Consider the following 27,550-nt stretch of genomic DNA (forward strand, 5'->3'; position numbering starts at 1 on the left):
TGAGGAGAAACGCTGCAGTTAAATTGCAGGTCATGCCTGAGGATATTTATATAAACATATTTTCCTATGGATCTGTTTTCCAGGCAGTGTTGGAGCAGAGCAAGACACCTTCTAAACAGTGTGTGCTTGTGCAGTTAAACTAAAACTTTTAGTATGAGAGACAAATAAGCATGGATCTCTCTCTGTGACATGCTCTCTCAAAAATTGCCGTATTTTTCGCCCTATAGGACGCACTTTTCCCCCTCCAAAAATGAAGGGGAAATGTGTGTACGTCCTATGGGGCGAATGCAGGCTTTCGCTGAAGCCTGGTGAGCAAGAGGGGTCGGTGCGCACCGACCCCTCTCGCTCTCCAGGCTTCAGGAAGCTATCCCCCCAGCCCGGCAAGCTCCAGGAGCGATGGTGAGGTTGCGCGCAGCTTCGCCATCGCTCTCGGACCCATTCTCGGGGCTGGGGGGGGATAATTTTTTTCCCCTTTATTCCCCCCCCAAAAAAGTGCGTCCTATGGGCCGGTGCGCCCTATAGGGTGAAAAATACGGTACGTGTGCCCTACCTCTGAATACAGTGGTGCCTCGCAAGACGAAATTAATTCGTTCTGCGAGTTTTTTCGTCTTGCAAATTTTTCATCTTGCGAAGCACGGTTTCCCATAGGAATGCATTGAGGTCTGTCACATGCATTCCACCGTCGTGGGTATTAACGGTTTTAAGAAAAAGGAAACAAACTTGCAAGACGTTTTCGTCTTGCGAAGCAAGCCCATAGGGAAATTTGTCTTGCGAAGCAACTCAAAAAACGAAAAACTCTTTCGTCTTGCGAGTTTTTCGTCTTGCGAGGCATTCGTCTTGCGAGGTACCACTGTATCAGTTTCTGGGAAGCAACAACAGGAAAGGACTATTGCTTTCACGTCTTGGAGACATTGGGCTGTTCACTGTGGGAAATGGGATGCTGGACTAGATACGTAGGTTTTTGGTCTGATCTGATCCAGCAGAGCTCTTTCTATGTTGCTACTGTTGCTTTAAGGTAGGGGCTGAAATGCTTCCACCTTCATTGCATTTAAACTTCAAAATAACATTTCCTAGCAATCTATTCCCTTACCACTCCCCCATGTGAACAGTCTTGTTTGTTTCATTTGTATCTCATCCTTTCTCCAAGGAGCTCAGGGTAGCATATATGGAATTTTATTACTTTTTATCTTTGCAACTTCCCCCTGAGGTTGGCTGAACTAAAAGAGAGAGTGATTTGCCCAAGGCTATCCATTGAGATTTCTTCTGTTCTATAAGCTGGTCATAGAGCTTGTTCTATTTCTAGCAGTAGTGACTAATCTATGCCCTTCTCCCAGATGTTGTTGGACCAACTCCCATAATCCCTGATTTATTGGCCATTCTGGCTTGGGCTGATGGGAGCTGGAGCCCAACAATCTGGTGGAACCACAAGCTAGCCACCCCAGTTTGCATAATGTGTTTTCTCTTTTATGTATATAGTTTGCTACCATCCTTTTCAGATTATGTGACCTTTTGATTTGTTCCTTGGTTCAGATTTCTATTAAAGTGGTTTGTGGGAGTTTGAGCTGAGGCCTGACAGTTAACCTGGAAAGTGTTCATGATGTTCTATGAGGACATTTCACAAGAGGAAGATGATAATACTAGATTAATGACTTTTGAGCCTTGCAATTCTTTTATGTTATCGGAATGGTGCAGCGCAAGCCAACAATAGCACTGACTTAGTTTCACTGCTCCATTAACATGAAATCTCTGCTTAGGTGGGATTCCCCACAAGATGGGAGAAGGGAGCTTGGCTTCAGTGGACCATGTGGTCATGGATTCCTCAGCAAAACATCTCTCCCTTTTACATAGCAGCTCCTCCAGTCACCTTGTTTTATTTTGACCTCTTGCCCGCTGTGAGTTGTAGTGGCCAGAAGCAGTGGCATTTCGGAGGTGAGAGAGAGCACCTTCCAAAAGGCTATGCAGGACAGAGATGGAACTCAACAGGCTGGCAGTGTAGGAAGCCTGAGGCAAATTAGTTGTGGCAGCAGGAGCAAAGGCGCTATTGCAATATGTTACTTGGAGAAGAGGGGTAAAGAGAGGACAATATGTGGACCTGTTTGGTGCAGCCTGGAAGGATAACTGGAAAGCTTTCCTGCGCATTGTAGGGACCAGTATGCAGTGTGGCTGTCTGCTGCATGGATTTTTACGCAAAACAACTCTGGTGGTGCACTTTTATTCTGTTTTTTATAACTTCCGTGTTTTACCACTGGGGAAAAGCTTGTACTGTAAAAGTTCTTGTCTGTTGCAAGAAGGCGTGTGGTGTATGTGATATGCTAATGCTGTCCGAGTTCTTTAGGATTTGAAAGAGCTTTTTGCAGTCTTCCAGTTAGTGAAACAGAGAATCCACAAATTTGGGCTACTTGAATAGCCAGCCAGAATGCGTGGTCACCCTAACCCTGTCATTTTCCCAGCTTGAGGAGGCATTGGATTTTTACTCTGATGTTGCACTGAGCTTTGCTGTTCAGCACAGTTCATGAAGGATTCTCTCTGAGCTCAGAGGGAAAGTGGGAGTTTGTCCCTGTTAGGCTGCTGCACTTGACAGGTACTCTTGCTGCAATGACAATCCTGTGCTCTCCTCACTAACTCCTAGCTTAGAAGGGCAGGGCTTTTCATGCTCACCACGTTGTGGAGAGACACTTTCTCCATGGCAAGCAAATATGTGGACTCCCGAGTGAAACTGTTTTCAAAGTTTCTTTCTGCAGCATCCAAGAGAAGGAGCTGTGATCTGTTGATTTACTAAGTGGACATCTCTCTACATGTCTTTGAGAAGCTCATGAATAAATGCAACCTATCAAGCTGCCATTTTTATAGATTTTTTTTTTCAAATAAGTCTTTTTCAGAAACAAGAAAATTAATATTCCTCCAGGGATGGCCTGGATTCTTTGACCTTGCAAAGCTCTGAAAATCCAAGCTACAGAATTTTTCTCTTCACCTTCCAACTGTGAAATACCTGTGGCCTTCTGATAATGTTACTCATTCACTAGAGATTGTAGGGAGGGAAGATATAGCTAGCTCCACGTCGTATTTCTCAATAATAATACCTGGGATTTTCAAAATCTTTGTCAAAATGATCTTTGTAACAAAGGGTTGTGTATAGTTTACAGGAAGTACAATAGGAGTGGAACCTATTTGCTGTTTGTGTGCTTATAAAATAAAGCAAAAATCTATGCTATGAGGCAGGCCTCCTTGGCTAACTTAGCCCTCCAAGGCCCATAGCAAGTGTACCCATCTGCCCCCCTCCCTGCATGAGCCTGCCCAAGGGCCACACCCCTCCCCAGCTATGCACCCCCTCAGTGTTTTTGCCTGGCTGGAAAGTGTCCTTAAGGCTCTGATAATGACTTCTGGTTTTCTGGATAGAGAGGTGTGTGTGTGTGTAGAAACTAGTCTGTGGTAAAAATTACACTAATTACTGCACCCACTTTTGCCTCTAGCCACACCCACCATTTGGATGTGGCTCCCAGAAGGTTGCCCAGAGGGGAATGTGGCCCTTGAGCTGAAAAATATTTCTGACCTCATTCCAACATCCCAGAAAACCTCAACTGCCCAGGATGCCCCATGGCACATGTCCTGCAAGCCCAGAATGTCTTGCCTGCACACTGTTAACTGTGTTCCAGTAGACATCGCTGCCAAATGAAGTGTGAACCAACTCTTGATTAGATTACTAAACAGGTCCTGCTGGTAAGATTTTGACTTAAACACTCCAAGGCACAGAGCTGTCAATAAAATGTGAATGTTTCATTTCGAACATGCACATAGCATTGATGGTCATCTGTTTAAATCTCTGTGTCCAAATGCAGACAGTGGGAAAGGCTTCTCGAAGGAGATTTGCTTTACTTTTTGAATTTGGGTCCATTCCCATGGGAGCATCCCACTACTACCTGCCTTTATTTGTCACTTGCAAAACAGCCTATATGGTAAGTCCTGGCTTTGGTTGTACAGTCTTGAGTAGCTCAAACCAGCAAGTTGTTGCACTCACAACAGTTTGCTGCTAGGAAACCTGAGGTCTCGGAACCTGAAGAATCACTGAGAGAGTTGAGCAGTCCCTCCTCTATATGGTCAGACAGTAATTTATGGGGAGTAATTAAGCACATTCAATAGAAGTGTGTTTAACTGAATGCTCTAGGTTTTTTCCCCTCTTGCACTTTCACCGAACGAAAAATCTGTCTTTCAGCTCTGCTGAAACGCAGGGATTTGTTTTCTGTTGCTTTCCTGGCCTGCATCCAGCCAGTGTTGTTCAAATTCAGAGACGTCCCAGCAATTCTGTTATGTGTTTACAGCCGTCTCCATTGGGGAACTACCATGTGGTCACCATGCATGCTGGAGAGCATGTTTGCTATGCTGTATGCTTGGATATCAGCCGCTCTTGTACTCTGCTAGTCAGCTCACTCAGTGCTGTTGCATAGTTGTATTGATTCTCTGCAGAGCTCTGAGTGGTTGGGAATTCTCAAGGAAACCCGGGAGGTCCTTTCTGGAATTGACAGAAAGGATGCTCACTAAACAGGAAAACCCACTCGATCTGTGACCCCCCCCCCTCTCTCTCTCTCACACACACACACTTCTTTTACTCTTTTTAAATGCAGAAGTTGTCTTTCTGCTTACATGAAGAGCGTTGAGCTTATAAGCAAGGGGTTTCCTTTTCCCTGTCCCCAGTCCTGTTTAACTTGGATGGGCAAAGCTGGCAACAGCAAATGATTCAGGCTTCTCAAATTCTTGATACCTGCAGCAGAAATACCCCCACCCCCCACCCCCAGGAAAGAATCCAAAGGAATCATTTGAAAAAAAGATCACCAAGCCTCTTCTGGGATATAGTTGCACTTCTTCAGTTTCCTTCTGCAAATCCAGGAAATATCCAAATGAATTTTGCACAAAATGTCTCTTGAGCCCTCAGCCTCTTGACAACCAAAGCTGTTAACCTGCAGATTATTCAAAATTGTACAGATTTTCTAAATTTTCTAGTCAGATTTTCAGTGTGAGAGTTGAATTCACATTTTAATGCAAAATTGGGCATCTCTTTGGTAGTAAATAAATACAAATTATCTTCAGCGGCCAAACATTAACTGTTAAACACTTAGTATCATTGCAAGTTACCTATCAAATGTCACCAGATACTAAATACTAGAAAACCACTGTCAAATATTGAAATAAAACGTTATCCCTCATCAAATATTCATTTTAAACACTCCACAAACAGTGTTAGAAACTGAGATATGAAAGCTAGGAGCTAAAAGGCATCTTAAACCTAGGTTATGGGCATAGCAACGGAATGTCTAGGTGTGCTTTTTTATAACAAGAATACAAAGCTGAAAATGAAGGAACCGCAGCTAAAATATTATGTTCATTTTTCATATGGTCTAGTCCTTCCCCTGCTCACCCCCTAAGAGGGTCTCTTCTCCAGTCTTCAGAGATTAGATGAAAGTGGGCAGGCAGAAAAAGGTCCTCCTTTCCTTCCATTCTGCAGTTTTAATCTGAAATCTTAGGCTCAGTACTGCACCCAGAGCTCAGAAACTGCTTGCTCTAATGAAATTCCCTGTCGCAAAATGCCCCTAGAACGATGGGAGTTTCAAACACTGTTCACAAATATTTGAGCATTTGTAGAATATCTGCTGTTGTCAACATTTACAAAGGAGGATTGTGAGAAACAAGGGTGTTTTTTTTAAAAAAAAGCTCTGTTCAAAACCATGCTTGTCAGTTGTGCTAAAACAAGAGAGCCTGGAGAGAAGTTCAGCTGGGAGATCAAAGCTTGACCAGCAGAATTACCTGATAGACTTAATTCTTCCTATTTTATTCCATAACTCAAGTAAATTGAAAAAAGGATATATCTTTGACCTCTTAATATGTGTCGGGGGTGTTAATGGAGTGCGGTGGATTGTTTTCTTTGCTTGGTATGCTAATATCCCAACATGCTAACATTGGTATTCAAAAAACATTGCATTGGTTCTGTGGCAAAGACCAGCAATAGGCTTGGGTCTAGACTTTCCATAGAGACGTTGGGTGCTAATGCACTTAACAAAATATAGGGATACAGTTAATGCTTGGATGTAGTTTCAGCTCCAGAGAGTTGTGAGTTCTGGTATTTGCAGGGCTCTAAGATCAGCAAAGGGTCAGCACTCTACCAACACAGCCATTTTTACTTCTCGGAGAAAACTAAAAAAAAATGTCAGAAGCAGGATTAGAAAATTCTCAGTTTGCAGTTCAAGGTTAAGGCCAAGTGCTTCCAAAATCTTGGAGCCAGCATTACATGGACTGGGAATGAAGTGTTGGCAGAGTTGCACAACTGGGGGGTTTGGTGTCAAAAGGAGCACTTCACTAGCATGTCACATGCCGTTACATGATCGTAACACATTCTCTAACCTTTCCTTTCAGTTGACATGGATGATGAAGATGGCCGGTGCTTGCTAGATGTAATTTGGTAAGTATTTTCCCTTTGCCCATGAAAAGCGTGTTTTTTCTTGTGGCAAAAGGGTTTCAGAAACGGAACATTCCATTACAGATATTTTTGTTCTCTAGCTTAGCAAGCGCTGCGCCTTTCAACCACGCTTGGTTCAAAATCTTGGAGCCCCTCTACGTGACTGCTGCCTTGACAACTGTTGCTGCCTGACTTTGGTGGAACACATGCCGCTTGGCCTGTTCTTGATCTTTATAGAGGATGCGCAGCTAGAACCAGAAGCTTTCTCATTAAATCTGACAGTCAGAGCTACACGAGGCTTCCCCAGAAAGAGAAAGTTGCTGTAACAGAACAATTGACAAAATAAATGATGCTTTAGTCCACGGATGGGGATCTTCCACCCCATGAGCCAAATGAGGCTGATGAGGCCATTCCCCCCCCCCCCAGCTGCACCAACTTATGGAATGGGAGCCACTCCTTACTGAAAGCAGGCAGAAATCTTAGTAGCTGTGGCTTGAATTCAAGCTGACGCTAGAAAGGAAAGGTTTAAAGTACAATTACTGAGCATGGTCCTGCCTTTGTTCCTTTAAAGTTCTCACCTGTTGTCATATCGGAAGGTGGGCAGACCTGTGCATGGAGGGTGGGCCTGTTTTCTGGATCTTGCCCACCAATCAGATCCAGTTCCTCAACCCAGTATTGGACAGTAGATAGGTTTCGAGGAACGGCTAAGGGAGCTGGGCATGTTTAGCCTAGAGAAGAGGAGGTTAAGGGGTGATATGATAGCCATGTTCAAATATATAAAAGGATGTCACATAGAGGAGGGAGAAAGGTTGTTTTCTGCTGCTCCAGAGAAGCGGACACGGAGCAATGGATCCAAACTACAAGAAAGAAGATTCCACCTAAACATTAGGAAGAACTTCCTGACAGTAAGAGCTGTTTGACAGTGGAATTTGCTGCCAAGGAGTGTGGTGGAGTCTCCTACTTTGGAGGTCTTTAAGCAGAGGCTTGACAACCATATGTCAGGAGTGCTCTGATGGTGTTTCCTGCTTGGCAGGGGGTTGGACTCGATGGCCCTTGTGGTCTCTTCCAACTCTATGATTCTATGATTCTATGATTGTTACAGCCACAGACCAACGTAAGTTTATAAATAACATAATAAGAAAACCCAAGATTCATGGGGGAGCCAAGAGAAAAATTTATTTAAGATCTGCTTGAGACATAGCTGTCAACTTTTCCCTTTTCTTGTGAGGAATCCTATTTGGAATAAGGGAATGTCCCTTAAAAAAAGGAAAAAGTTGACAGCTATGGCTTGAGACCAGGAAAAAAAAAAGGCTACCAGTTCAGTAACGTAAGAAGAAGAATTACTTAAAAGGTAAGAATTTCAGTGGGCCTTCCACTGGGTCTTGCAAGTTTCAGATAGCCTTGTGCCAATAATACTTAGCACTGACATATGATAACCATTACATTCTGTTCTATAAGCACCATGTAAATAGATTTTAGACATGGCTTGGTAATTAAGATCCTGACTAGAAAGGGAATACAAATGCGTTTGAGGACAGAAGAAGTGGAACCAAAACCAAGAAACCATTGGAATCCCCCACCCACCCCCACCAACATATTGATAAGGATAGGTATAGGCTCATTTGTCTGTTTTGGTACATAAATAACAGCATAGTCCTTTACATGTTTACTTGTAAGTAAATTTCCTATGTCATTTCTCCCCCACAGTGATCCTCAGGCATTGAACGATTTTTTACATGGATCTGAAAAGGTGAGGACTTGCTCTTCTGTACGTTTCTTTAAATGCTTATGTTGATGCATGACTAATTAACAAATCAAAAAGCCTCCAGCTTAAGTTACCTTTGGCTTGTATGTCTACAATGAAAGAAGTGACACAGAGAACAGAGGTGGTGCCAATCCTAGAAACGAAATGCAGAGGGCACAGTTCTGCCAGTTGTTTTCTCTGAGACCTTTGAGGAATGAAGAACAAATGCAGTTAGAAAAAGACTTAGTAGTTACCTATGACAATTTACTTAATTTCTAATTCAAAGCAAAACCATCCCACCAGCACAACTGAGAACTTGTTTACAGTTCCTAGGAAGAAACCAAGCCACTGAAAGGAAGTTACCCAGTGCCTTGGTCTGTGAATGAAGTGGTGCCCCTTTGTTTTTCCATTTCGTGTCAGTCTGACTCCTTGAACACTGTCAAGCTTAAATTTACATTCACATACAGTAATTTAAATCTTTTAAATTACAGATTGACAGTGATGATCTCTTGGACAACACAGGAGATGCAGCCAGTGCCTTCTTTGAGGGTGCTGGGGTATGTATTTTCCGCCTCATTTTTACAGCACAGTTTATATCACTTTTAGAAACATCATGTCCTTTCTTTTACACATTTATCATTTTCATAATGCTCAATGCATGATGAAGCTATACAAGTTGTAATGTTACATTTCCACCATGGTGAGCACACACAATAGCAAAAAGAGGCAAACTGAACTTAGGAAGGCGAACAGGCTCTGTTAATGTCTTGGACACCTGATAAAATGGTTAAAATGCCACAGAAAGGCAATAAGCAATGTGCCATTCTGGTTGCGTTCCCTTTATCGTTAAACAGAAGTGTATATAGGTGTTTGTACAAGGAGGCAGAGTAAGAGCAAAACTGATAGGAGTGGAAACCTCATTTCTCTCATGTCATCAGAAAAAAAAATCTGCATGTTCTACATTTGATTCCGAGCCTGGCATTTGTACGTGTGTTATAATGAAACAGACAAAATAATTGAAAAGTATATTTTACTTTAGCCAGTTCTACAGAAAATGTAGAGGCTGAGGTGTCAAAGAAAGAGAGATCAGTGTAAGGAAAATTGTCCTAGAGACTCTTCATAACCCTAATCAGTCTCCTGTGTGATATTCCATATGTAGCTTCAAGAGTGATTTGATTTCTCCCACACAGTTATTGGCACTGGGCACAATGGATGGTAGCAGTGCAGTGCTAGGATTTGTGTGATCAGCCCATGTTTATTTTGAACCATTTGCTCGGAATGTTGGTTGTCTCTGGGTCTCACATTTGCTGTTCTCTTGCTGTCCTCTTCTGTCCGGATGCTTTGTTCTGCTCTGTGGGGAGGGCCTGATCACGGTGATCAGCTTAGTAAAGGTTGGAGGGTTGCAAAAGCTGGGGAAAGATTTCTTTCAGAATGAGGTCAAGAACTTCCATTTGTGTGCCTTGGGAACCTGGGTACTGAAGTGCTTTTGTCTTATACCAGATGTTTTGTTGCAAGGTCTGGTATAAGACAGAAAATGCTTACCACCCTTTGTCCAGCATAAGCAGCAGTCAATAGGGTATGTGTGCACTGTAATAATGTATATTAAGGGCTGATCTGGGGAAATCTATGGTTGCATCTCCTAACTCCACCTCCCCCCCCCCCACATTTTTGCTTAAAAGCCCTTTGGCAAGGAAAGCTAATTTGGATTAGTGTCACTGAGGAGGGTTAAAAAAAAGAAATCTACTCCTGCACTATTTTCCAGCTTAAATCGCCTTCATCAAAGTGGTCTAGCTTTGTGGAGGGGCAGGTATTTGCATGTGTGTGCTTTTTCACTTCTGTGGCTAACAGCAATTGGGAGGGCAGTTAAATTTGAGAAGTAGAATGGAGGAAGGAGTTAAACTGTGTCTAATTTGGCCCCAAAAAATTAAAACCAAGAAAATGGTGCTGTTCCATAGCACCTAGAAACAAGACATAAACTGTTGAGCAAAGAAAAATATAAAAATTCTGTTTGATTTCTATCACTGAAAGCTTACTTTTTTCTCTGTGTGCTTAATCTTTACTCTTTTTTTAGCTGCACGTACAAGAAACCTCTGGCAATCATCTGAGCACTGAACAGAGCCAGCCCACAACAAGTGTTGACTTAGACTTCCTGGAAGATGACATCCTGGGGTCACCTTCAGGGGGCGGGGCCAACCTACAGAACTCAGACCAGCCCTGTGACATTCTCCAGCAGAGCCTGCAGGAGGCAAACATCACTGAGCAGACTCTGGAGGCAGAGGCAGAACTGGATCTGGGGTCTTTTCAGCTCCCTACGCTTCAGCCAGTTGTCCACACTGCCTCTGATGTCACACCACAGATTTTCTCTGGTGGAGCTGACCTTATTGGACTGCAGCAACCTGCAGTCTTGACTCATCAAGCATTGGTGCAGCAGTCAGTTGGAGCCGATGTTGTCAACAAAGCCATCAGCGTGCAACCTTTTCTCCAGCAAGTTGGCTTGGGAAACGTCACCATACAGCCCATTTCCAACCTTCAAGGGTTGCCAAATGGGAGTCCCAGTGGAGCGCTGGGCATTGGGCAGATTCAAGTGGTTGGCCAGCAAGTGATGGCGATTAACCAATCTGCTCAGCAGATCATCGCTAAGCAAGTTCAGTCTTCCCAAGTGGCCACCATGCCAGTTGGAAGTTACATCACTCAGACAGCAGCAGAACAGCAACAACAGGTCACCCTTACTTCGGCTGGGGTGTCTCCCCAGAATGCAGGCCTTGTCATCCAGAAGAACCTCCCAGCAGTAGCCACAACAACACTGAATGGAAGCTCCATGTTTGGGAGTGTATCTGCTACACAGGGCTCCCAGCCTCTGACAGTCACGTCCAACTTGAGCAGCCCGCTGGTACAGGCCCAAAACGTGATCATTCACCGGACACCCACACCAATTCAACCCAAACCCCCAGGAGTCCTCCAGCAGAAGTTGTATCAGATCACCCCTAAAACATTTTGCCCCAACAATGCTACCCTTACCATCCAGAACGAGGCTGCCCTCCAACAACAGAAGGCCCAGCAGAACCTAACATTTATGGCAGGCAAGGCTGGGCAAAACGTGGTGCTCTCTGGATTCCCCCCGGGTCTGCCTGCCAACATGTTCAAGCAGCCCCCACCACAGCAGCAGGCCCTTAGCAAACCCATGAGTGTCCACTTGCTGAATCAAGGCAGCAGTATTGTTATCCCAGCGCAGCATGTCCCCCAGGCCATGCTACAGGGTCAAAACCAGTTCCTTCTCCCGGGACAGCTCACCGGCACTTCGGCAGTCCAGATTCCCCAACAGCTGTCAGCCTTGCAGGCTAATATGGGTGGCCAGATCTTAACCACCTCGCATCCTAGTGGGCAAACTCACATCATCACCAGCCAAGGGCCTGGCGGGCAGCTAATAACGAATCAAGCGCTGCCTGCCCAAATCCTCACCAATCAAAACCTGGCAAGCCAACTAAACCTGGGGCAGGTACTGACGTCGCAGAATGCACACGGCACTGCCCACATTCTCTCTGCTCCTATCCAGTTGCAACCTGGACAGGTTGGCCAGCCGACTCTCTTCCAGATGCCTGTCTCTCTAGCCGGTAGCCTGACAACTCAGAGTCAGCCCACCATCACAGCCTCCCTGGCCAGCGGTGCCATTAATCAGACCGGCCAGACTGTTATCCAAGGAGTCACCCTGCCTAACCAAGTGGCTATGTTGAATGCCACCGAGAACCTCAACCAAACTGTGACCATCCAAGCACCCCCTAGTGCCAGCAGCCAGAGCCCAGGTCTCATTCAGCCACAGCCGACCTCCAGCACCAACCTGCTGCCAAGCAGCGACCAAGCCAACATATTAACCGTCCAGTCCACTTCCCAGTCCTCGGCTCCTTCCCAGCTTCAGCTGAATGTACAGCAGCAAACTCCGCCGCCTCAGCAGCCAGCACAGCTACCCGTGACTTCGCAGCCCAGTCCCAGCTTGGTGGCATCTAGTCCTGAAAAGATTATCTTGGGCCAGGCAGCTGCTGGAACCATCATCTCCCAGGATTCTATGCAGATGTTCCTGCAGCAGGCAAGTGAAAGGTTTCCTAGAATTACGGCTAGTTTGGTTAGTTTGTTCTCTCTGTCCGTGCATGTTCCAGGTTATTAAGGAAATATTAACTGATAACGTCAAGGAAGTTGTGTGGTCTTGACTCCATGAAATCATCAAAGCTTTAAAAAACCAAAACCAGGCAGGCTTCTTGACCTCATGATAGCTAAGCGGTCAAGAAGATGTCTGCCAAAAAATGGGGGTGAGCCAGAGATAGTAGAAGGTTGGGATGATCTTCCAGTCATCAAAGGGCAGAGTTTTCAATGTCCTGCACTGCTCTGTAGTCCTCAACCCTTGCTCTCTTCCAATACTTCTCTCCTTGCAGCCCCCCCATCCCCCAATTCAGCAACCTCTGCAAAACAGAGTTTGTCCCAATAGGTGATGCAGCTTAAGTAGGTTTATGTCAGTTTCCTAATATTCACATAAGATAAATTGTTATGATAAAATTCAAATTTCCCAGCTGTAGAACTGAGATGGAGTAATCACTGTGGACATCTAGCCCCATTCCACCCCAAAGAATAACAATATGGGTGTTTGTTTGTTTGTTTTCACCTGAATCAAATTTCCACAGTTTGGCTGCTCACAGGAAGGCAGGAGAACAGTTTGTGTGTTTTTGCTATTCATGTGGCACAGTTGTGAACTAAAGGTAAAGGTAAAGGGACCCCTGACTGTTAGGTCCAGTTGCGAATGACTCTGGGCTTGCGGCGCTCATCTCACTTAATTGGCTGAGGGAGCCGGTGTGCAGTTTCCGGGTCATGCGGCCAGCATGACTAAGCTGCTTCTGGCAAACCAGAGCAGCGCATGGAAATGCCATTTACCTTCCTGCCGGAGCGGTACCTATTTATCTACTTGCACTTTGACGTGCTTTTGAACTGCTAGGTTGGCAGGAGCAGGGACCGAGCAACGGGAGCTCACCCCGTCGCGGGGATTCGAACCACCAACCTTCTGATCGGCAAGCCCTAGGCTCTGTGGTTTAGACCACAGCGCCACCCACAAAGTAGTAGTGAAGATAATTCTGTGATTAAAAATAGTATTATGCAAGTGGGCCCAGACCCCTGTTTGAATGTGAAGTATAGGTTATATGTCATCCGTTGACTGTGAGCCTCATATATCACAAAGGAGCTTGCTTCCTTCCTTCTTTTCCCTAAAAGCAAATTCTTTGAAACTCGGTGTCAGGCGTGACCTTCTGCATAGTCTTTATTTTTATGTCTTTCACATTACGAGTTGCTGAGAGGGGAAGTGGGGGCTCTGAAACCAGAATTTAGGATGCAATTCTAAGGCCGTGTCTGCTTGGGGGAGCGGGACTCAGAGCATGTGCATACACAGTCATCAGCATTGACAAAAAGTGGATGGTAGAAGCAGGTAGTTATCATAAATGTGGTCCATGCTAAATCTCTTGGAAATTTCAGAAGGATCGGAGCCAGCAGCAGCAGCAGCAACAGCAACAGCAGCAGCAATTTTATTCACCAGCCCTGAAAATGCAGCAGGAGAGCAGTATGAACGAATCCACAGTACCTCCCCACCTGCCTCTGCCTCTGCCCATCTACAGCATAGCCACCACCGCCCTCAGCACCACAAGCAGTGTCCCAGCCTCGGTGATAGTCAGCAGCAGCGTAGGCGCATCCCTGCAGCCGCCTGCCAGCCGAGAGCTGAGCCAGAACCACAACCTGCCGCCGGTGGAGTCCAAAGTACCTCAGTTCTCAGCCGGCCCTCCCCAGCAGGCAATGGCTTGCCAGGTAGCCCCTTACCTGTTTGCAAATCCACAAAGTCGCCTCGCTTTGGCCTGTCCTCCTGCCTTGAGCCCTTCTGTCTAACAGTCTTAGTCTTCCCTTCAGCTTCTTGCTTTCTCCTGCACATTCTCTGTGCAGAATACGTACACACACACACACACACACACACACACAAATATTAGCATCTCATTTCAGTTCGCACTTGCATTCTCCCACACTTCAAAACAAAGGCAAGGCTTGGGTGTTGGTGGTGACACAATTTTGAAAATAGCAATGAAGTCTCCCCCTTGTGGAAGTTGGTGAACAATACAGGAGGAATGAATATTTTCATTAGTGTAGTTACCTCCTGCCTAGCAACTAGGAGGACCACAGACATGTTAGGTTACCCTGTGTGTGTGTGTGTTCATTTTTGCTGTCCCTTTAGCAATACCCTGACAGGCAGAAATGAGACATATGAAAGAAAGTGACAGAAAAAGCTATGCTTAGTTCATTTCTTCAGGCCAGGCTGGGGGGCAGGGAGCACTACCTACTTGTTAGTGCACTAATTAATATCTTTAATACTGGTGTACTTCCATGGAGTAGTCAGTTTGATCCTGAACTCAGACACACAAATACTAGGGAAAGAGACAGAGGTATGGATGACACACTGAGATGTAGACATAGCATCCCCCCCACCCCCAGGTTACCGCAGAAACGCTAAAAAGAAAGAAAATGGTTATTCGTTTAAAAATTAAACAACTGAAACATTATTTGGAATTTTTCCTAAGCACAATCTTAAATTATAATCTCTATATTTTATATTTTCCAAACTTGTTTTAGTCTCCTATAAATAGATATTGTGAACCATGCAAACATTACTATGGTGCCACCTGTATCTGCAAAGAATGGATCTAAGTTTTAAAACATGCACCTTCCTTGCCTCTGTGGTGAATATTTTGAAGGTTTATATACCGTTCTGGATACCGTTCTGGATTCCTCTCTTCTGACCAGTAAAGCTCAATAAAACTGGCATGGAATCTAGCTTTCTTATAACAAAAAGCAATCACATCCTCTTTAATGCTCCACCCTTGCTCCTTTAAATCAAATAATAATTTGTTCTGCTTTGGAAAAAAGCAACAGATAGAGGGAAACCATCTGCATGTACTGATGGTGGGTGGTTTAGTTCGCAAAGAGCTTTACTTACCTCTTTCATTAAGCCCAAATTAAGAACAAGAAAAAAGGAAAGATGGACATGGCATATGGCCTTGCTATAGCATAAAGAAAGACCACTGGTTCCTTGTCTGAAGGAATTTACAATCCAAGGGATGGGCACATCTGATTTCAGGCAGATTATGTTTTAATTTTTTTAGCACATGGGTGAACACACAATCCAGAAATAGGCAAACACCTCTAGGATCGGCCAAAGGCTTTTCCCCTCCTACTGATCCTGTTGCCAGACTGTGGCCATCGCCTGTTTGTCTCTTTTCCCTGTTGCTGCTCTTGCTTGCTTCCCTTTCGATCCTAACTAACCCTGAGAGGTGGTGGTTCTGCTGCTGCTGCTGCCTTTTCTTGCTTTTCTTCCCGTCTTCTCCTCTGTCCCTCCAGAGCTGTGCACTGCACTTGTGGTATGTTGCCGTCTCCTACCAGAATGCGTATCTCTTTCCTTCCTGTGTATATTGTTCTTTAAGCGGAGAAGTACTACTTGCAAACTGAGTGTCATAAATTCTACTTGCATGTTAGTCATGTTGAAAATACTGTAGTGCAAGCTGTACAGGAGTTAGTAGAGGACTCGCTGCTCTGTAGGGGTGCCCTAGGCAGGCTGGAGAAGTGGCATTTAATACAACAGAGCCCAGGGAGATTTTGTTGCCCAAGAGAGGGTGACTGGGCAGATTGAAAGGGTGGGGTGTGTATTTGTCTAATGGGAATTAGAAGACATGAACACCCTTCTCCCTGTTCCCCAAAATATTGAAAGAAGCCAGCTTCTTCCTGCCTTCCTTAGGATAAGATTTTTGAGATAAGCTTTTTGTTTAGCCATTTGACATTTTAAGAAGCACTTTCTGGTACCTTCTTTGTATTTATTTCTTCGTTGCCTTGGTCACTATGGTTTAAAAGGCAAAATCTTTTCAAGCAACATCTTTTACAGCCAAGCTTTGCAAACAAGCCGAGGCAGTGAAATAAATTTGGCAGGTACCTACCAGTATTCTCAGTGGGACAGCATGAGAATCTGACACCCTGCCCCAGAAAGCTTCCCCTCCTGTTTCAGGGTCTCTCACAGTGTGAACTGAGGATGAAGGGAAGGAGGGAACAAGCAGCCTCATTGACTCACGAAGCTGGCAATTGCCAGCTTTGGACTTAATAATTCTTGGCTGCTTCTGCTGGATTGCGGTGCCTAGGCACCTCAGAGTATCTTCACAAGAGACTTCTAACGCAGTTTACTCTTTCCTTTCTTTTCCCCGCACCCCAACTCCTTTTTTCAGTTGCCTTCAGGGCAGCAGAAACTTCCCGGAGCCTCCCCATCCCATTCACTACCTCATCCTTCCGTGGGGGAGAGCCCCCAGCTCCAGCCCACACACCTTTCACAGATGCAGTCTCCACACCAGTCCCGCCCTCCGTCTCAGCCTCAGCCACTGTCCCGGCCACCGTCCCGGCCTCACTCGAGGCCTCCTTCCCAACCACAGACTTTGTCCAGGCCTCCTTCCGAGCCCCTGTCCCGGTCCTGCACCCCCCAGACCCAGATGCAGAATCTGTATGTGATTCAGAATCAGATTGCTTCCTCTCCTCATGGTCCCAGCCAGCATCCTCTGCGGCCCCCCTCGCAGCCTCAGGTATCATTCCAAGCACCACAGGCCCAGCCAGAGGGGCAGCCTCAGCTGGCAACCCCTCCACATCTGCAGCTACAGGTCCAGCTTGCTCCACAGCTCCAGCCGCAGGCCGAATCCCAAGTGCAGGCCCGGCTACAGCCCCAGATTCAGGCTGCATCTGAGGTTCAGCACACCCATTCCCCCCATTTCCAGCTTCAGTTCTCTGCCCAGGGCCCTATCAAGCCCCCCACCCCGACCCAGGCGCTTCATCTGACGCCGGAGCAGCAGAGGAGTTTTCAGATGGTTCCGAATCAGTTCCAGGCTCTTTCTGCAATTCCAGCACCCATACCTCAGCAGAAGCAGTTAATGGATCGGTTTCAGCAGGTAAAGCAACCACATTCCATAGAAACTGGTGGGAAAGGGAATCGGGTTAATTGTGAAGCCCTCTCACTGCGACAAAATGATTCCATCTGTACAAAATAGAGTGGTGTGGCCTCAGCTTATTCATTACGTTCATGGGCAATCTGCTGTATCAAGGAGACCCCAGGTCTGCCTCAAAGACACTCTTTGCACACACCCCTTCCAAATACCCATTCCATTCCAAATATGGGCAGCCCCCCCCCCCGCCAATATTGTCTTGTTTTTCCATTCAGAATTTTTTTCTTAACAACTGGGTGCCTACCCACCAAAATGCTCTTTGAAACCTTTACTCAAGGAACTGATCCTTGAGCATGTCCTACTTTGCCACAGATACGCAGGACGAACCAACTATTTAAATGCCACTACCAGATGTCAGATCTCTAAGGTCTATGCTCTTACTGCTTGTGGTACTTCTAGCCACTAGGAGGCCAGGCAGTTCCCAGCTCTTGCCTTTGACTTCTCCACCAGTTAAAAACAGACATCAGTGTCTCTTAAGTGCGGGGTCCTTATATTGAGCACCTCAAGCAAGGAAGATGGAAAGGACGTTGCAGTAGGAAAGAGCTTTTTCCTTTTTTGTATTGGTGAAAGTACTTCCATTATTTGCAGATAAGCACGGAATTTGTTTTAGAAATCAAACAGGAGAATGTGTTCGGTGCTTATCTAAATAGTAGGAAAGTTTTGCATCCTCTGACCTATGCCGTCTTACCCATACTCCCAGGTGTGCGGTTCTGCGCTTAGTTGATTGTTCAGGAAACATATAATTTGGCATGCTCACAGTGTTGCCAGTGGCTTTCGTGGGTTATTCACTGGCTTTTTATTCTATGCAGATGCCCCAGGGGATTATTCTACAAACGAAGCAGCCAACTTCCACTAGCCAAGCACCGCCTGTGCTGAGCCAGTTCAGCAGCCAGCCCTCCTCAGTCTTGGTTAGCAGCCAAGGACAGCAGGTCACAGTATCAACAAGCCAGGCACCACCAGTTCACAGCCACGCTCCTGTGCCTGCCACCGTTCAGCCTTCCAATGCAGTTTCGAGCAAGGCGGCTCCAGTGCTTGAGAAGGGGCAGGTCCAGAGAGGAGGAGGAGGGCAGCCTGCACAACCTACATCACTCCTCCAGCAACAAACACCTGTGTTGGTCAAATCGGCATCAATATGTACGTTGATAAAACACTGTTTTGGGTATGCTTGCGGGGCTGGATTTGGGGGAGAGGAGGACTGCATTGTTTTATCAATCTTTCCGAGTGTTGCTGCTTGTCTTTTGCTCCATATATTTGTGTATATCTGCCTGTTGGTAAATAGTTTCTTTTCCCCTGTGCTGTTCACTCTTCCAACCATATGCGTCCATGCACCTGTCTGTATGTGCAGTCCAGTGTGGAAAGCAAAGGAAATACGTGCAAGCTTTGCAGAAGATACTGGTTTTTTGAGACAACTGACTAGTGTGAGAAACTGCAGAGTAAAAGTTGCAGTGTTCAGCTTAATCATCATCATTTCATCATTTTTAATTTGTATACCGACTTTCTATCTTACAATACTCAAGGCGGTTTACAAGCTGAAGAAATAAAAAATGTACATAATGCAAAATGGTATGCTTTTTCATCCCCGGTTGTTAGGACTGGCCTTGCTACAAGGCAAGTAGAGGTGCCCACATCAGGTACTGCAGCCCACCTTCCTGTCCCTTGCAGTTGCTGAGGGTTCTTCCTAGGTTTTGAGAAGAGGGTTCATGCCACAACGAAACAGGAAATGAGTTGTTGATGGCAGGTGACACGGTCAATAATTATTCCCAATGCCAATAATAGCCAATGTATATAAATAAATGAATAAGGCACTGGTATGTGTGCATTCCACAAAAAAGATTTAAGCCACCCCAAATCAGATATCCATACCTCCAGGAAAGTGTCCTCTATGATATGGCATAGAATTGAGTGCAGATCAATTCTTTGCTTTGGAATCAATGATCTGTCAAACATTTGGAGTGGCTCAAAGCTTATTGTGGGGAGCACACAGCCAGTTTCCTCCCACCTTGGCAATTGCAGGCATCACCTCACTTACACAGGAGTTACATTTCGGAACTGTATATGTTGTCCTGTGCTTTTTGCTTATGCATTGTTATCTGCCCAGAGATCACCTTATAAAGGGCAAGATATAACACTCATAAACATGCACGTGTATATATATTGTATATGTTACTAAGTTCTGTGAGGAGAAGGAAAAAGATTGCCCTTTCTATTACCCAGAAACTGGAATAAACTACTATTGACCCTTTATATTTTTTCCTCTCCAAAATTAAGATCCCAATCAATTCCTCATGCAAGTTTGTTCCAACCTGGATGGGTTTTTAAGACACGTATTTGAATTTTTGTGGGCTTTTAAGGTTTTGATGCCTTATCTCCAAAATCACGAGAGATAGAAACTTGTTCCTCCCCCCCCCCACTTTTTTAAAAGCAAGAATCCTGTTACACCCCCCCTCCCCTTCCACACATGAAAGTCCAGATTCCATGTGGAATTCTGCCTGCCTGCCTGCCTGCCTGCCTGCCTGCCTGCCATGGCCAGGGGAAAGAAGGCTTCCATTGTTTTTTCCCCAGATTGATTGAAAAACCAAACAAGATCTGACTTAGCAACATTATTCCCCACCCCACCCCCCGTTGCTCTCAGCTTTTCCTGCAGTATTCTTCCCCCTGCTCTTCCACATAAGATTCAAACATCTAGCCCTTTCTCCGTTATTGTGCTCATTAAAGATTCCTTGGCACATTTCCTGAGAGCAGGAATGTTAGCCCTGCTGGCCTGGCTAACCTCCAATATGAATAATGGCCTTCTCCCAATCCCTTGCAATGGAAGGGCAGAGACTCTTTGCTTTCTTCACTGAACTGGTGGAGCAATCAAAGGGTTGGCTTTGGACGCAAGAGCTAGGATGGCCAGCTACGGAATGTCAGGGACTGCTGTAGTCTCCAGACATCCTTCAGGATGGTCTGTATCCATTTTTAAAAATGCTGCCTTTTAGGGGTAAGGGCTTTACGTTTATGAACTTGGGAGTAGCCTGGTCATAATCGAGGGGGAGAAAAGAACATTAGGAGTCAGACAGACTCTTTCAGAAGCCAGCTTGGATGGAAAAAGAAGTTGAAAGTGCCAGCAAGGGGAGATAGCCTGTTCTTGCTGATATGCTCTGGTATCTTATCTTCTCCCTTCCGTTTCCTCCTGGCAGTGGTTAAATGAGAGGAGCCAGGCCTTAAATCACCCTAGAAAATTAAACCTCGTTTCTATGTTTAGCTTCTGGTTGCAAGGGTAGGGGAGAAGGTGGCCACTAAGTTCCGCCCATGACTGCAAACATTGTGTTTGTGGGGAGAGGGAGAAAAGCTTGCCCCCACAATCTTCAGTCCATCCACTCCCTAGCTACAGGTTTTTTAGAGACCAGTGATGCTCGAGCATCTGTAAAAAAAAAAAAGAAATTGCACCACCGGGCACCATATAGAAAATCCAAAAGAGAGATGTAGGACTCAAACTGAGATTCCAGACACTATTTTTACAACTTGAAAATGTTCCATATATCATTTTGAAATCTCACTCGCTTGTGTTTTCTTCCCCATTTCTCTAGCTATTGCTGCTGCAGCTCCTTCAGAGAGTAAAACATTTTCCAGCAGCGCCACAACCATTTCTGGAGGGAAAGCAGCCACTGGGCAAGCGAAACCTGCAGGTCCTCTTGCCATTCAGCAGCCAGTTCAGGTGGGATTGTTAAAGCAAGCTAAGGATTCTTTGCAACAAAACATACCCATGCTGATCATTGCCTAGTGTTTATTTTTAGCACCAGCAGTATGAGTCTTGCTTAAGCATTGTATTGATTATAGAATCAACACTGTCTCACATAGAAGGTTTATTAGCAGTAGATGTCAGCTGTCACTCTTGGGGACAGATCATCCATATGGACATCCATATATACATATTTATTTTTCAGTATGATATATAGTGAATTATTTATAGTTTTTGCCTAATTGACTAAGTAGTTATTCATGATTATTGTTAGTAGTTAATAATAATAATAATAATAATAATAATAATAATAATAATAATTAATAATAGTTTATTATTTATACCCCGCCCATCTGGCTGGGGTTCCCCAGCCACTCTGGGCGGCTTCCAAAAAAAATATTAAAATACTGTAATACATCAAACATAGTTAACATAGTTAAACTTAAATAGTTCCAACAGCGTAGTTTGAACTACTATCTAGTTGCAGTAGTAAACATGTTGCTCTTTTGTGCTCTGCCATCAACTTTTGCGATTTATGAAAATAACCTAAAGTATATCTTTCCATACTCAGGGCTTTGCATTGCTTTAAATAAAGTGCTTTAAATTTACATGGCTCTTTTAAAAATGCTGTAGTTATCCACATAGCTAAGGGTTTGCAACTGCAGCACTGAAGAATTCTGATACCTGTCTCCACAAGCGTTGGCAATGCTGTAACTGTGTTGCTGCTAACTTCCTTTGTGTGTCTGGTTCTAATCATTACAATCTAATTCATTACAATCCAACAACCACCTTGTTTATTTGGCAGACAAAGCCTGGAGTCATTAGCTCTGTGTCAGGCCTGAATCTGGGGAAAGGTCCGTTGCAGCTCCAGGTAGTTGGAAAGGGCTTGCCTCAACTCATGCCTTCAGCCCCATCCCAAATCCAGCAGCAGGTGAGCCTATGCACTAGCATGCCGCTTTTATTCATTCATTTAAATATTTTTGGCAAGCTGTTTCAGCCAAATCATATCCCTTGAATCATTTCAGCCAAAATAAAACCTCCTGCAGCTCAAACCCATTACATCTAGTGCTGCCCTCCGGGGCAGTAGCCCTTGTCCTCTTTTGTGCAACATTCTGCAGAAATTTGGAGTGCGCTATCATGCCTCCCTTCGGTCCTCTCAAAGCTAAACAGTCCTTCAGCCTTCCCTCATATGACTTATTATTCCATACTTCTAACCATCTTTTTTGCGGGACTTGACATCTTTCTTCAGGGCCTGCAAGGCAGAGCTGTTCCGCCTGGCCTTTGGTTTGGACTGTCTGACCCTTATGTTTCCCTCCCCTTATGCTTTTGATCTATGGGCTACTTTTAAAATGAGGCTGCATTTTAAATTGCATTTTAACCTGTATTTTAAATTGAGGTTTTTTTCCTATTACATTTTTACTGTAATTTTACTGGTGTTAGCCGCCCTGAGCCCGGCTCTGGCCCGGGAGGGCAGGGTATAAATAAAATGTATTTATTTATTTATTTATTTATTTATTATTATTATTATTATTATTATTATTATTATTATTATTATTATTATTATTATGTCCTCCTTTTGAACCTGTTCCAATTTGTCTGATGGTTCTAAGTATTTGCGAAATCTCCCATCACTTTCTATGAAGATCTCTTACTACACTGCTATGTTTGCCTGATTGGCGTTGCCATAATATGATGAGCATCTTCGCCAGAAGGCTGGCCACTTACAAGCAGGAGGTGCTTTTCTTTGTGGCCTCAAATTCACCTGTTGCTCTTTGTTCTTACGTTGTTGTTTTTTCTCCTTACCAGTATGAGGGCAAGCTTGGAAACCTGAAGAAGCCCCCTCCCATGCTACAGCCCAGCAAGGAAGCTTGGTGAGTCTCTACCAGAGCCCCTCAACAAATATGCTGTCCTAAGAACAGAAGCAAAGCGGAGGAATGCTAGTGTTTATCAGGGTGGGGACCTGGATCTGGCCGGTGGGTCGAATCCAGAACTGGCCCACCCTCCACAAACCACTTTTTACAGGGAGGTGGGGTCACTCACCTGTCAAATCACCTGATGCCATATGACATCAGGTGATTCAACTTCAGAGGAAGAATCAGAAGTGCACTGCAAGTGCACTATGGATTCTTTCTTCTTTTGCAATCCCAGCTTGAGTTCTCAAGCTGCAAGAATTCCTGCCAAAAGTGGAATGCAAACCCCACTTTGGGCAATTATTAGCTCTGCTCAGGAGCTCTGGAGTGGAACCAAATTTAAAAGACACTAAATGGAATCCCCGTATGCAGAGGAACGACCTAAGTTCTTTGTTCCTTTGTAGCCATATATATGATTTCTTACCCAGTCTTCACCTTGAGAGCCCATGGCAGGTTATAACAATGAAATCTACAATCATAGAACAAACATAACAATTATATGGAGCAAAGTGGTACTGGTAGCTGATATTTGATATCTGCTACGGGGCAGGTGAGCATGGTTTTTTTGGGGGGGAACAACCTCGTGGGCCAAATTAGCACCCCTGACAAGCTTAATCTTTTTTGCTGCTTCCTTTAGTTTCTTGGAACAGCTGCATAAACACCAGGGAGCAGTGCTGCATCCTGACTACAAAACCTCATTTCGGTCATTTGAAGATGCCTTACAGAGGCTCCTACCATACCACGTATACCAAGGAACATTGCCTTCTCCCCATGACTATCGGAAAGGTGAGTTTTGTCTGGGATTCTCCTGCATCAGATGCAATGAGATGGATTGACTCTTGTTTCCCATAGCTTGTCTGCTAATTGTACAAGCATTAGCTCCCCCTTCTATTAAACCCCACTACTCTGTATCCTTACTGATGATCATAATCCTAAAAGTAAAAAATTAAGATAAAGTAAAAGCTAAGTTCCCAAAGTACTTCATGTGCATAAAGTAATTGTTCTCCTTGAGGGCTCAGTACTACCATCCCTGCTATGCTTACTGGATTGCGGGTGCTGTGAACTGGGTATCTTCTAGGGCTAGGCCCATAGGATTGCAGTGGGAATGAAGAAGAACACCTACTCCAGTTAAATCCAGAATCCTGAATTCCTAATAGATTAGTACACCTACTCTAAGCTACCCTTTTGCATTTTTATTTTTGCGTCTTTGATACACATTACACACAGCTGTGCTATGTGGGTACATGTTTGTATGTGCAGGTTCTAAACTTTCTAGATTGCTTCATGCATCTTGATTAAAATAGGCCCTTGCCTGTGAAAATTCATTCCAAAATAAACTTGCCAGTCTTTCAGGTACTTTCTTTGCAGTTAAAGAGAAATATAGCTACCATTTTAGAAATACTTACATCAGGAGAGGGGAGGAATGTTAGGGAGGAATGTGTGTGTTGTCTGGAAGGAAGCAAGATCCATTTTTCTCAGGCAAAGGGTTTCTCAAGAGGTATCAGAAGGAAATATTTCAAAATTTATGAATGACTATTATAGATAGATAAAAGAGGATTTACTCTACTCGACTATTTTGAGGACAGGTTATAACAATGTATAAAAGTCATAGCAGAAATTGGTAATTGTGCAGGTGATGTGTAGGGAGAAGGGATGAATGTATTTTGAAATGATAGTTGGAAAAGTTATTTTATTGGGAGCAGCAGCAAAGGGGGAAGGAAAATAGAAGGGACGTTTGGGGGGTGGGAAGTCAGCTTTTAAATTTGTATTAATTTGGTAACAATTCGTTAAAAATTGTGGAAAAACAATAAAAATAATTGGCCAAAAAAGAGAGAAAGAAATACTTACATTAGTGCATTATGAATATTCTCCAGCAGCAAGAAGGGTTTTCGTTACAGCAGGTCCCATTCACAGGAGGCAATCATATAACCACCACCCCCTCCCTCCCTCCCTCCCTCCCTCCCTCCCTTCCTGCTCTGCTTCTTTCTAGTAGATGAAGAGTTTGAAATGGTGTCTACACAGTTGTTGAAACGCACACAAGCCATGTTGAACAAATACCGCCTGCTGCTGTTGGAGGAATCCCGGGTAAGAATTTCTTCTCTAGCATCCTCTTTGAACAATTAGTTTTCCAACAAGTATCCTGATCTAATCCTGGCCTTTGCCAGGAACGCTCAGCTGGCTGATAACAGGTTGTGTTTGGGAGGAACTGTTGCAATCGTATGGTACACTCTGGGTTTGGTGTGTATTTTTAAAATTATTATTATAAATGAAAATGATGGAGAAGTGATCTTGTAGGAAAAGAATAGGCAAGGATGTAATATGTTGCCAAAACCTCCTCATTTTCTCTCAAAGAAACCAATATTCTGTGCCTAGAATGAGCTAATGCAAGTCAATACAAGACACTGGTATGGTTTAATGGCAAAGATTTGCCCGGTTTGTGTTATTTCTTCTGAACCAGATAGTTGAGACTTTGCAGAGTTTGGGTGGGAGATGTTTAGGAGAGGGGGTTGCGTTGCAGGAGTGGACTGGTGGCAAAAGAGGAGGTTGGGCAGGTTGAGGGGCTGTAAGGAAATGGGAGATTAAATGACTGATGGTAACAAGGAAGAGACTGGTGAAGGGCATGTTGGGATTCGCAGGATACTGGATAAGTCTGCAGGCTTCAACAGGATGATGCAATACTCTGCTGGGTCAGAGTGACTCAGCAGGAGTGTGATTAGTGTAATTGGCTATCACCTGTTTTAAAAAGGAAAGCCTGTTTAACAGGTAGTGTGGTGGTTGTGCTGTAGTGTGGTGGTACTGTGGTGGAGAGTATTCGTTTGTAAGTACTCTGTATGGACTGTTTCTTTTGTATATAGCCTGTGTATAGCTCACATTAAAAGGACTGCACTGAAAAACCTGGAACTCTTAGTTTTTTGCTGAAAACGCCGCGTGGAATACGCGACAGGGTTATGGGCCCAGCACGCTTCCGCTGCGCAAGAGTACAGGTGGCAGTTGTCTAGCCGTGGGTGCTGGAGGTGAGCTGCAGGGATGGAGCAGTCCAGAACTGGCGTGTTGCTGGAGAAGCTGACGGCCACAAACTACAGCACCTGGTCGGTCCGCATGCAACACTTCCTCAAGCGTGAGGGCCTGTGGAAAGTGGTGGAAGAGCCACCGCAGCCCCCGGAGGAGGATGAGGACGACGATGAAAAGCTGGCACTAGCAGAGGCCCAGCTTGAAAAGGATGAGAAAGCTTTGGCTACGATCATCCTTGGAGTGGACGACAGCCAGCTAGTCTACGTAGCTGATAAGGTGACGGCAAGTGAGGCGTGGAATGCGCTCAAGGCTGTCCATGTGCGGAAGACAGCTGGCTCACTGATAACACTGACCAGGAGACTGTACCGGTGTCGGAAGAAACCGGGGGACTCCCTGGTAAACCACCTAAAATTCCTAACAGGCTGTTTCCAGGAGCTAGCCTTAAGAGGGAGGCCTGTGGGGGAAGAGGACAAAGTCTTTATAGTCCTGAGTTCCCTTGACGACAGCTATGATATGCTGGTCAACTCCCTCGAGTCTGTAGAGACTGATAAGCTGACTCTGGAATACGTGACCGGACGGTTGTATGCAGAGGAGGACAGGCGTGCAGAGCGAAAGATGACCTCAGCCCAGCTGTTGGAGCATCCCAGAGGGAACAACAGCCAGGAAGAGCAGAGGTGTCGGGAGCCGGAGAAACAGCCAGGAGGAGCTGCTGCAGACCAGCCGGTGGTCAACAAAGTAAAAAGGTGTTTTTGCTGCAAGTCCAGTGGACATCTGCTCCGGGACTGCCCGAGAAAACAACAAAAACAGCGGAAGCACAAGTGGCAGCAGAGGGAGTCTACCGCTTGGGTGTCTGCAGATGGTCAAGAAAATGAGGAGCTGTGGGTTTTGGACAGTGGAGCTTCTCAAACCTTTTGTAAAAGAAAAGGACTGCTTACTGATGCTAGGGCTTCAAACAAAAAACATGTAAGTCTTGCTACGGGCCAGAAAGCTAATGTGGTTTGTGAGGGGGAGGTTGTGTTCCCACAGCTGGGACACACATTCAGGAATGTATTGTGTGTGCCTAGTTTGCAAAACAATCTCCTGAGCATTCCTGATTTGGCAAAAGCAGGCTTTGAAGTAAATTTTGTGGGAAACCAGTGCCAGATAAAGCAAAATGGGGCAGTGTTGGCAAATGCTAGCCTTAGAACTAATATGTATGTACTGCAGTGTGAATCTAAGGTTGCAAATGTGCAAAATGTCCCAACCCATGATATGTGTATTCATCTCCTGCACAGGCGTCTGGCTCATGCTAGCTATAAGGTGCTAAACAAAACATTGGAGTTGTGTGGGGGGATGAAAAACATAAAAAGTTGTGATAATTACTTAGACTGCAATATCTGCAAGGAGGTTAAAAGCAGGGCTTGCCCAGTAGCAAGAGCAAGCCAAAGAGAAACCAAAAAACCACTGGAGTTGATTCATGCTGATGTAACTGGTCCTTTTCCACCTAGTGTCTCCCACAACAAATACTGTTTAATCCTAGTGGATGATTTTTCTAGATTTGGCTGGGTCTATCCATTAAAGCAAAAGTCTGACGTTGCCCAAACTTTGAAGTTCTGGGTAAGAAGGGTAGAAAGGCAACTTGGTGAAAAGGTGTCCTCTATTCAATCAGACAGGGGAGGGGAGTTTATGGCA

General features: G+C 44.9%; 1 protein-coding gene and 1 long non-coding RNA gene across 11 annotated transcripts in view; one reads left to right on the top strand and one right to left on the bottom strand.

Annotated features, from left to right (window-relative positions):
- Nucleotides 1–27,550, top strand: part of BICRA (BRD4 interacting chromatin remodeling complex associated protein) — a 109,529-nt gene that overhangs the window by 66,170 nt on the left and 15,809 nt on the right. For 2 of the 10 annotated variants that reach the window (XM_083515708.1, XM_083515710.1), the window contains exons 2-13: nt 6,403–6,448; nt 8,153–8,195; nt 8,681–8,746; nt 10,261–12,270; nt 13,698–14,024; nt 16,475–17,182; nt 18,046–18,370; nt 20,806–20,933; nt 21,763–21,888; nt 22,764–22,828; nt 23,505–23,653; nt 24,858–24,952. In XM_083515708.1, coding sequence (XP_083371834.1) covers nt 6,408–6,448; nt 8,153–8,195; nt 8,681–8,746; nt 10,261–12,270; nt 13,698–14,024; nt 16,475–17,182; nt 18,046–18,370; nt 20,806–20,933; nt 21,763–21,888; nt 22,764–22,828; nt 23,505–23,653; nt 24,858–24,952 — 4,083 coding nt within the window. In that variant the 5' untranslated portion in view covers nt 6,403–6,407. Of the gene's footprint in view, nt 1–6,402; nt 6,449–8,152; nt 8,196–8,680; nt 8,747–10,260; nt 12,271–13,697; nt 14,025–16,474; nt 17,183–18,045; nt 18,371–20,805; nt 20,934–21,762; nt 21,889–22,763; nt 22,829–23,504; nt 23,654–24,857; nt 24,953–27,550 lie in introns of those variants that run through there. The other 8 variants (XM_083515712.1, XM_083515713.1, XM_083515711.1 and 5 more) reach the window with 7 other exon arrangements.
- LOC310712752 lies at nt 4,939–16,448 on the bottom strand. The gene is made up of 3 exons (XR_014528984.1): nt 14,037–16,448; nt 8,285–8,394; nt 4,939–6,183 (listed from the first exon to the last, which is right to left on the bottom strand). It is a non-coding gene; the product is annotated as an uncharacterized lncRNA (long non-coding RNA).

The sequence above is a fragment of the Podarcis liolepis genome (genome assembly GCF_965112155.1).
Source record: "Podarcis liolepis genome assembly, chromosome: 7".
In the NCBI taxonomy this organism is placed as follows: Eukaryota; Metazoa; Chordata; class Lepidosauria; order Squamata; family Lacertidae; genus Podarcis; species Podarcis liolepis.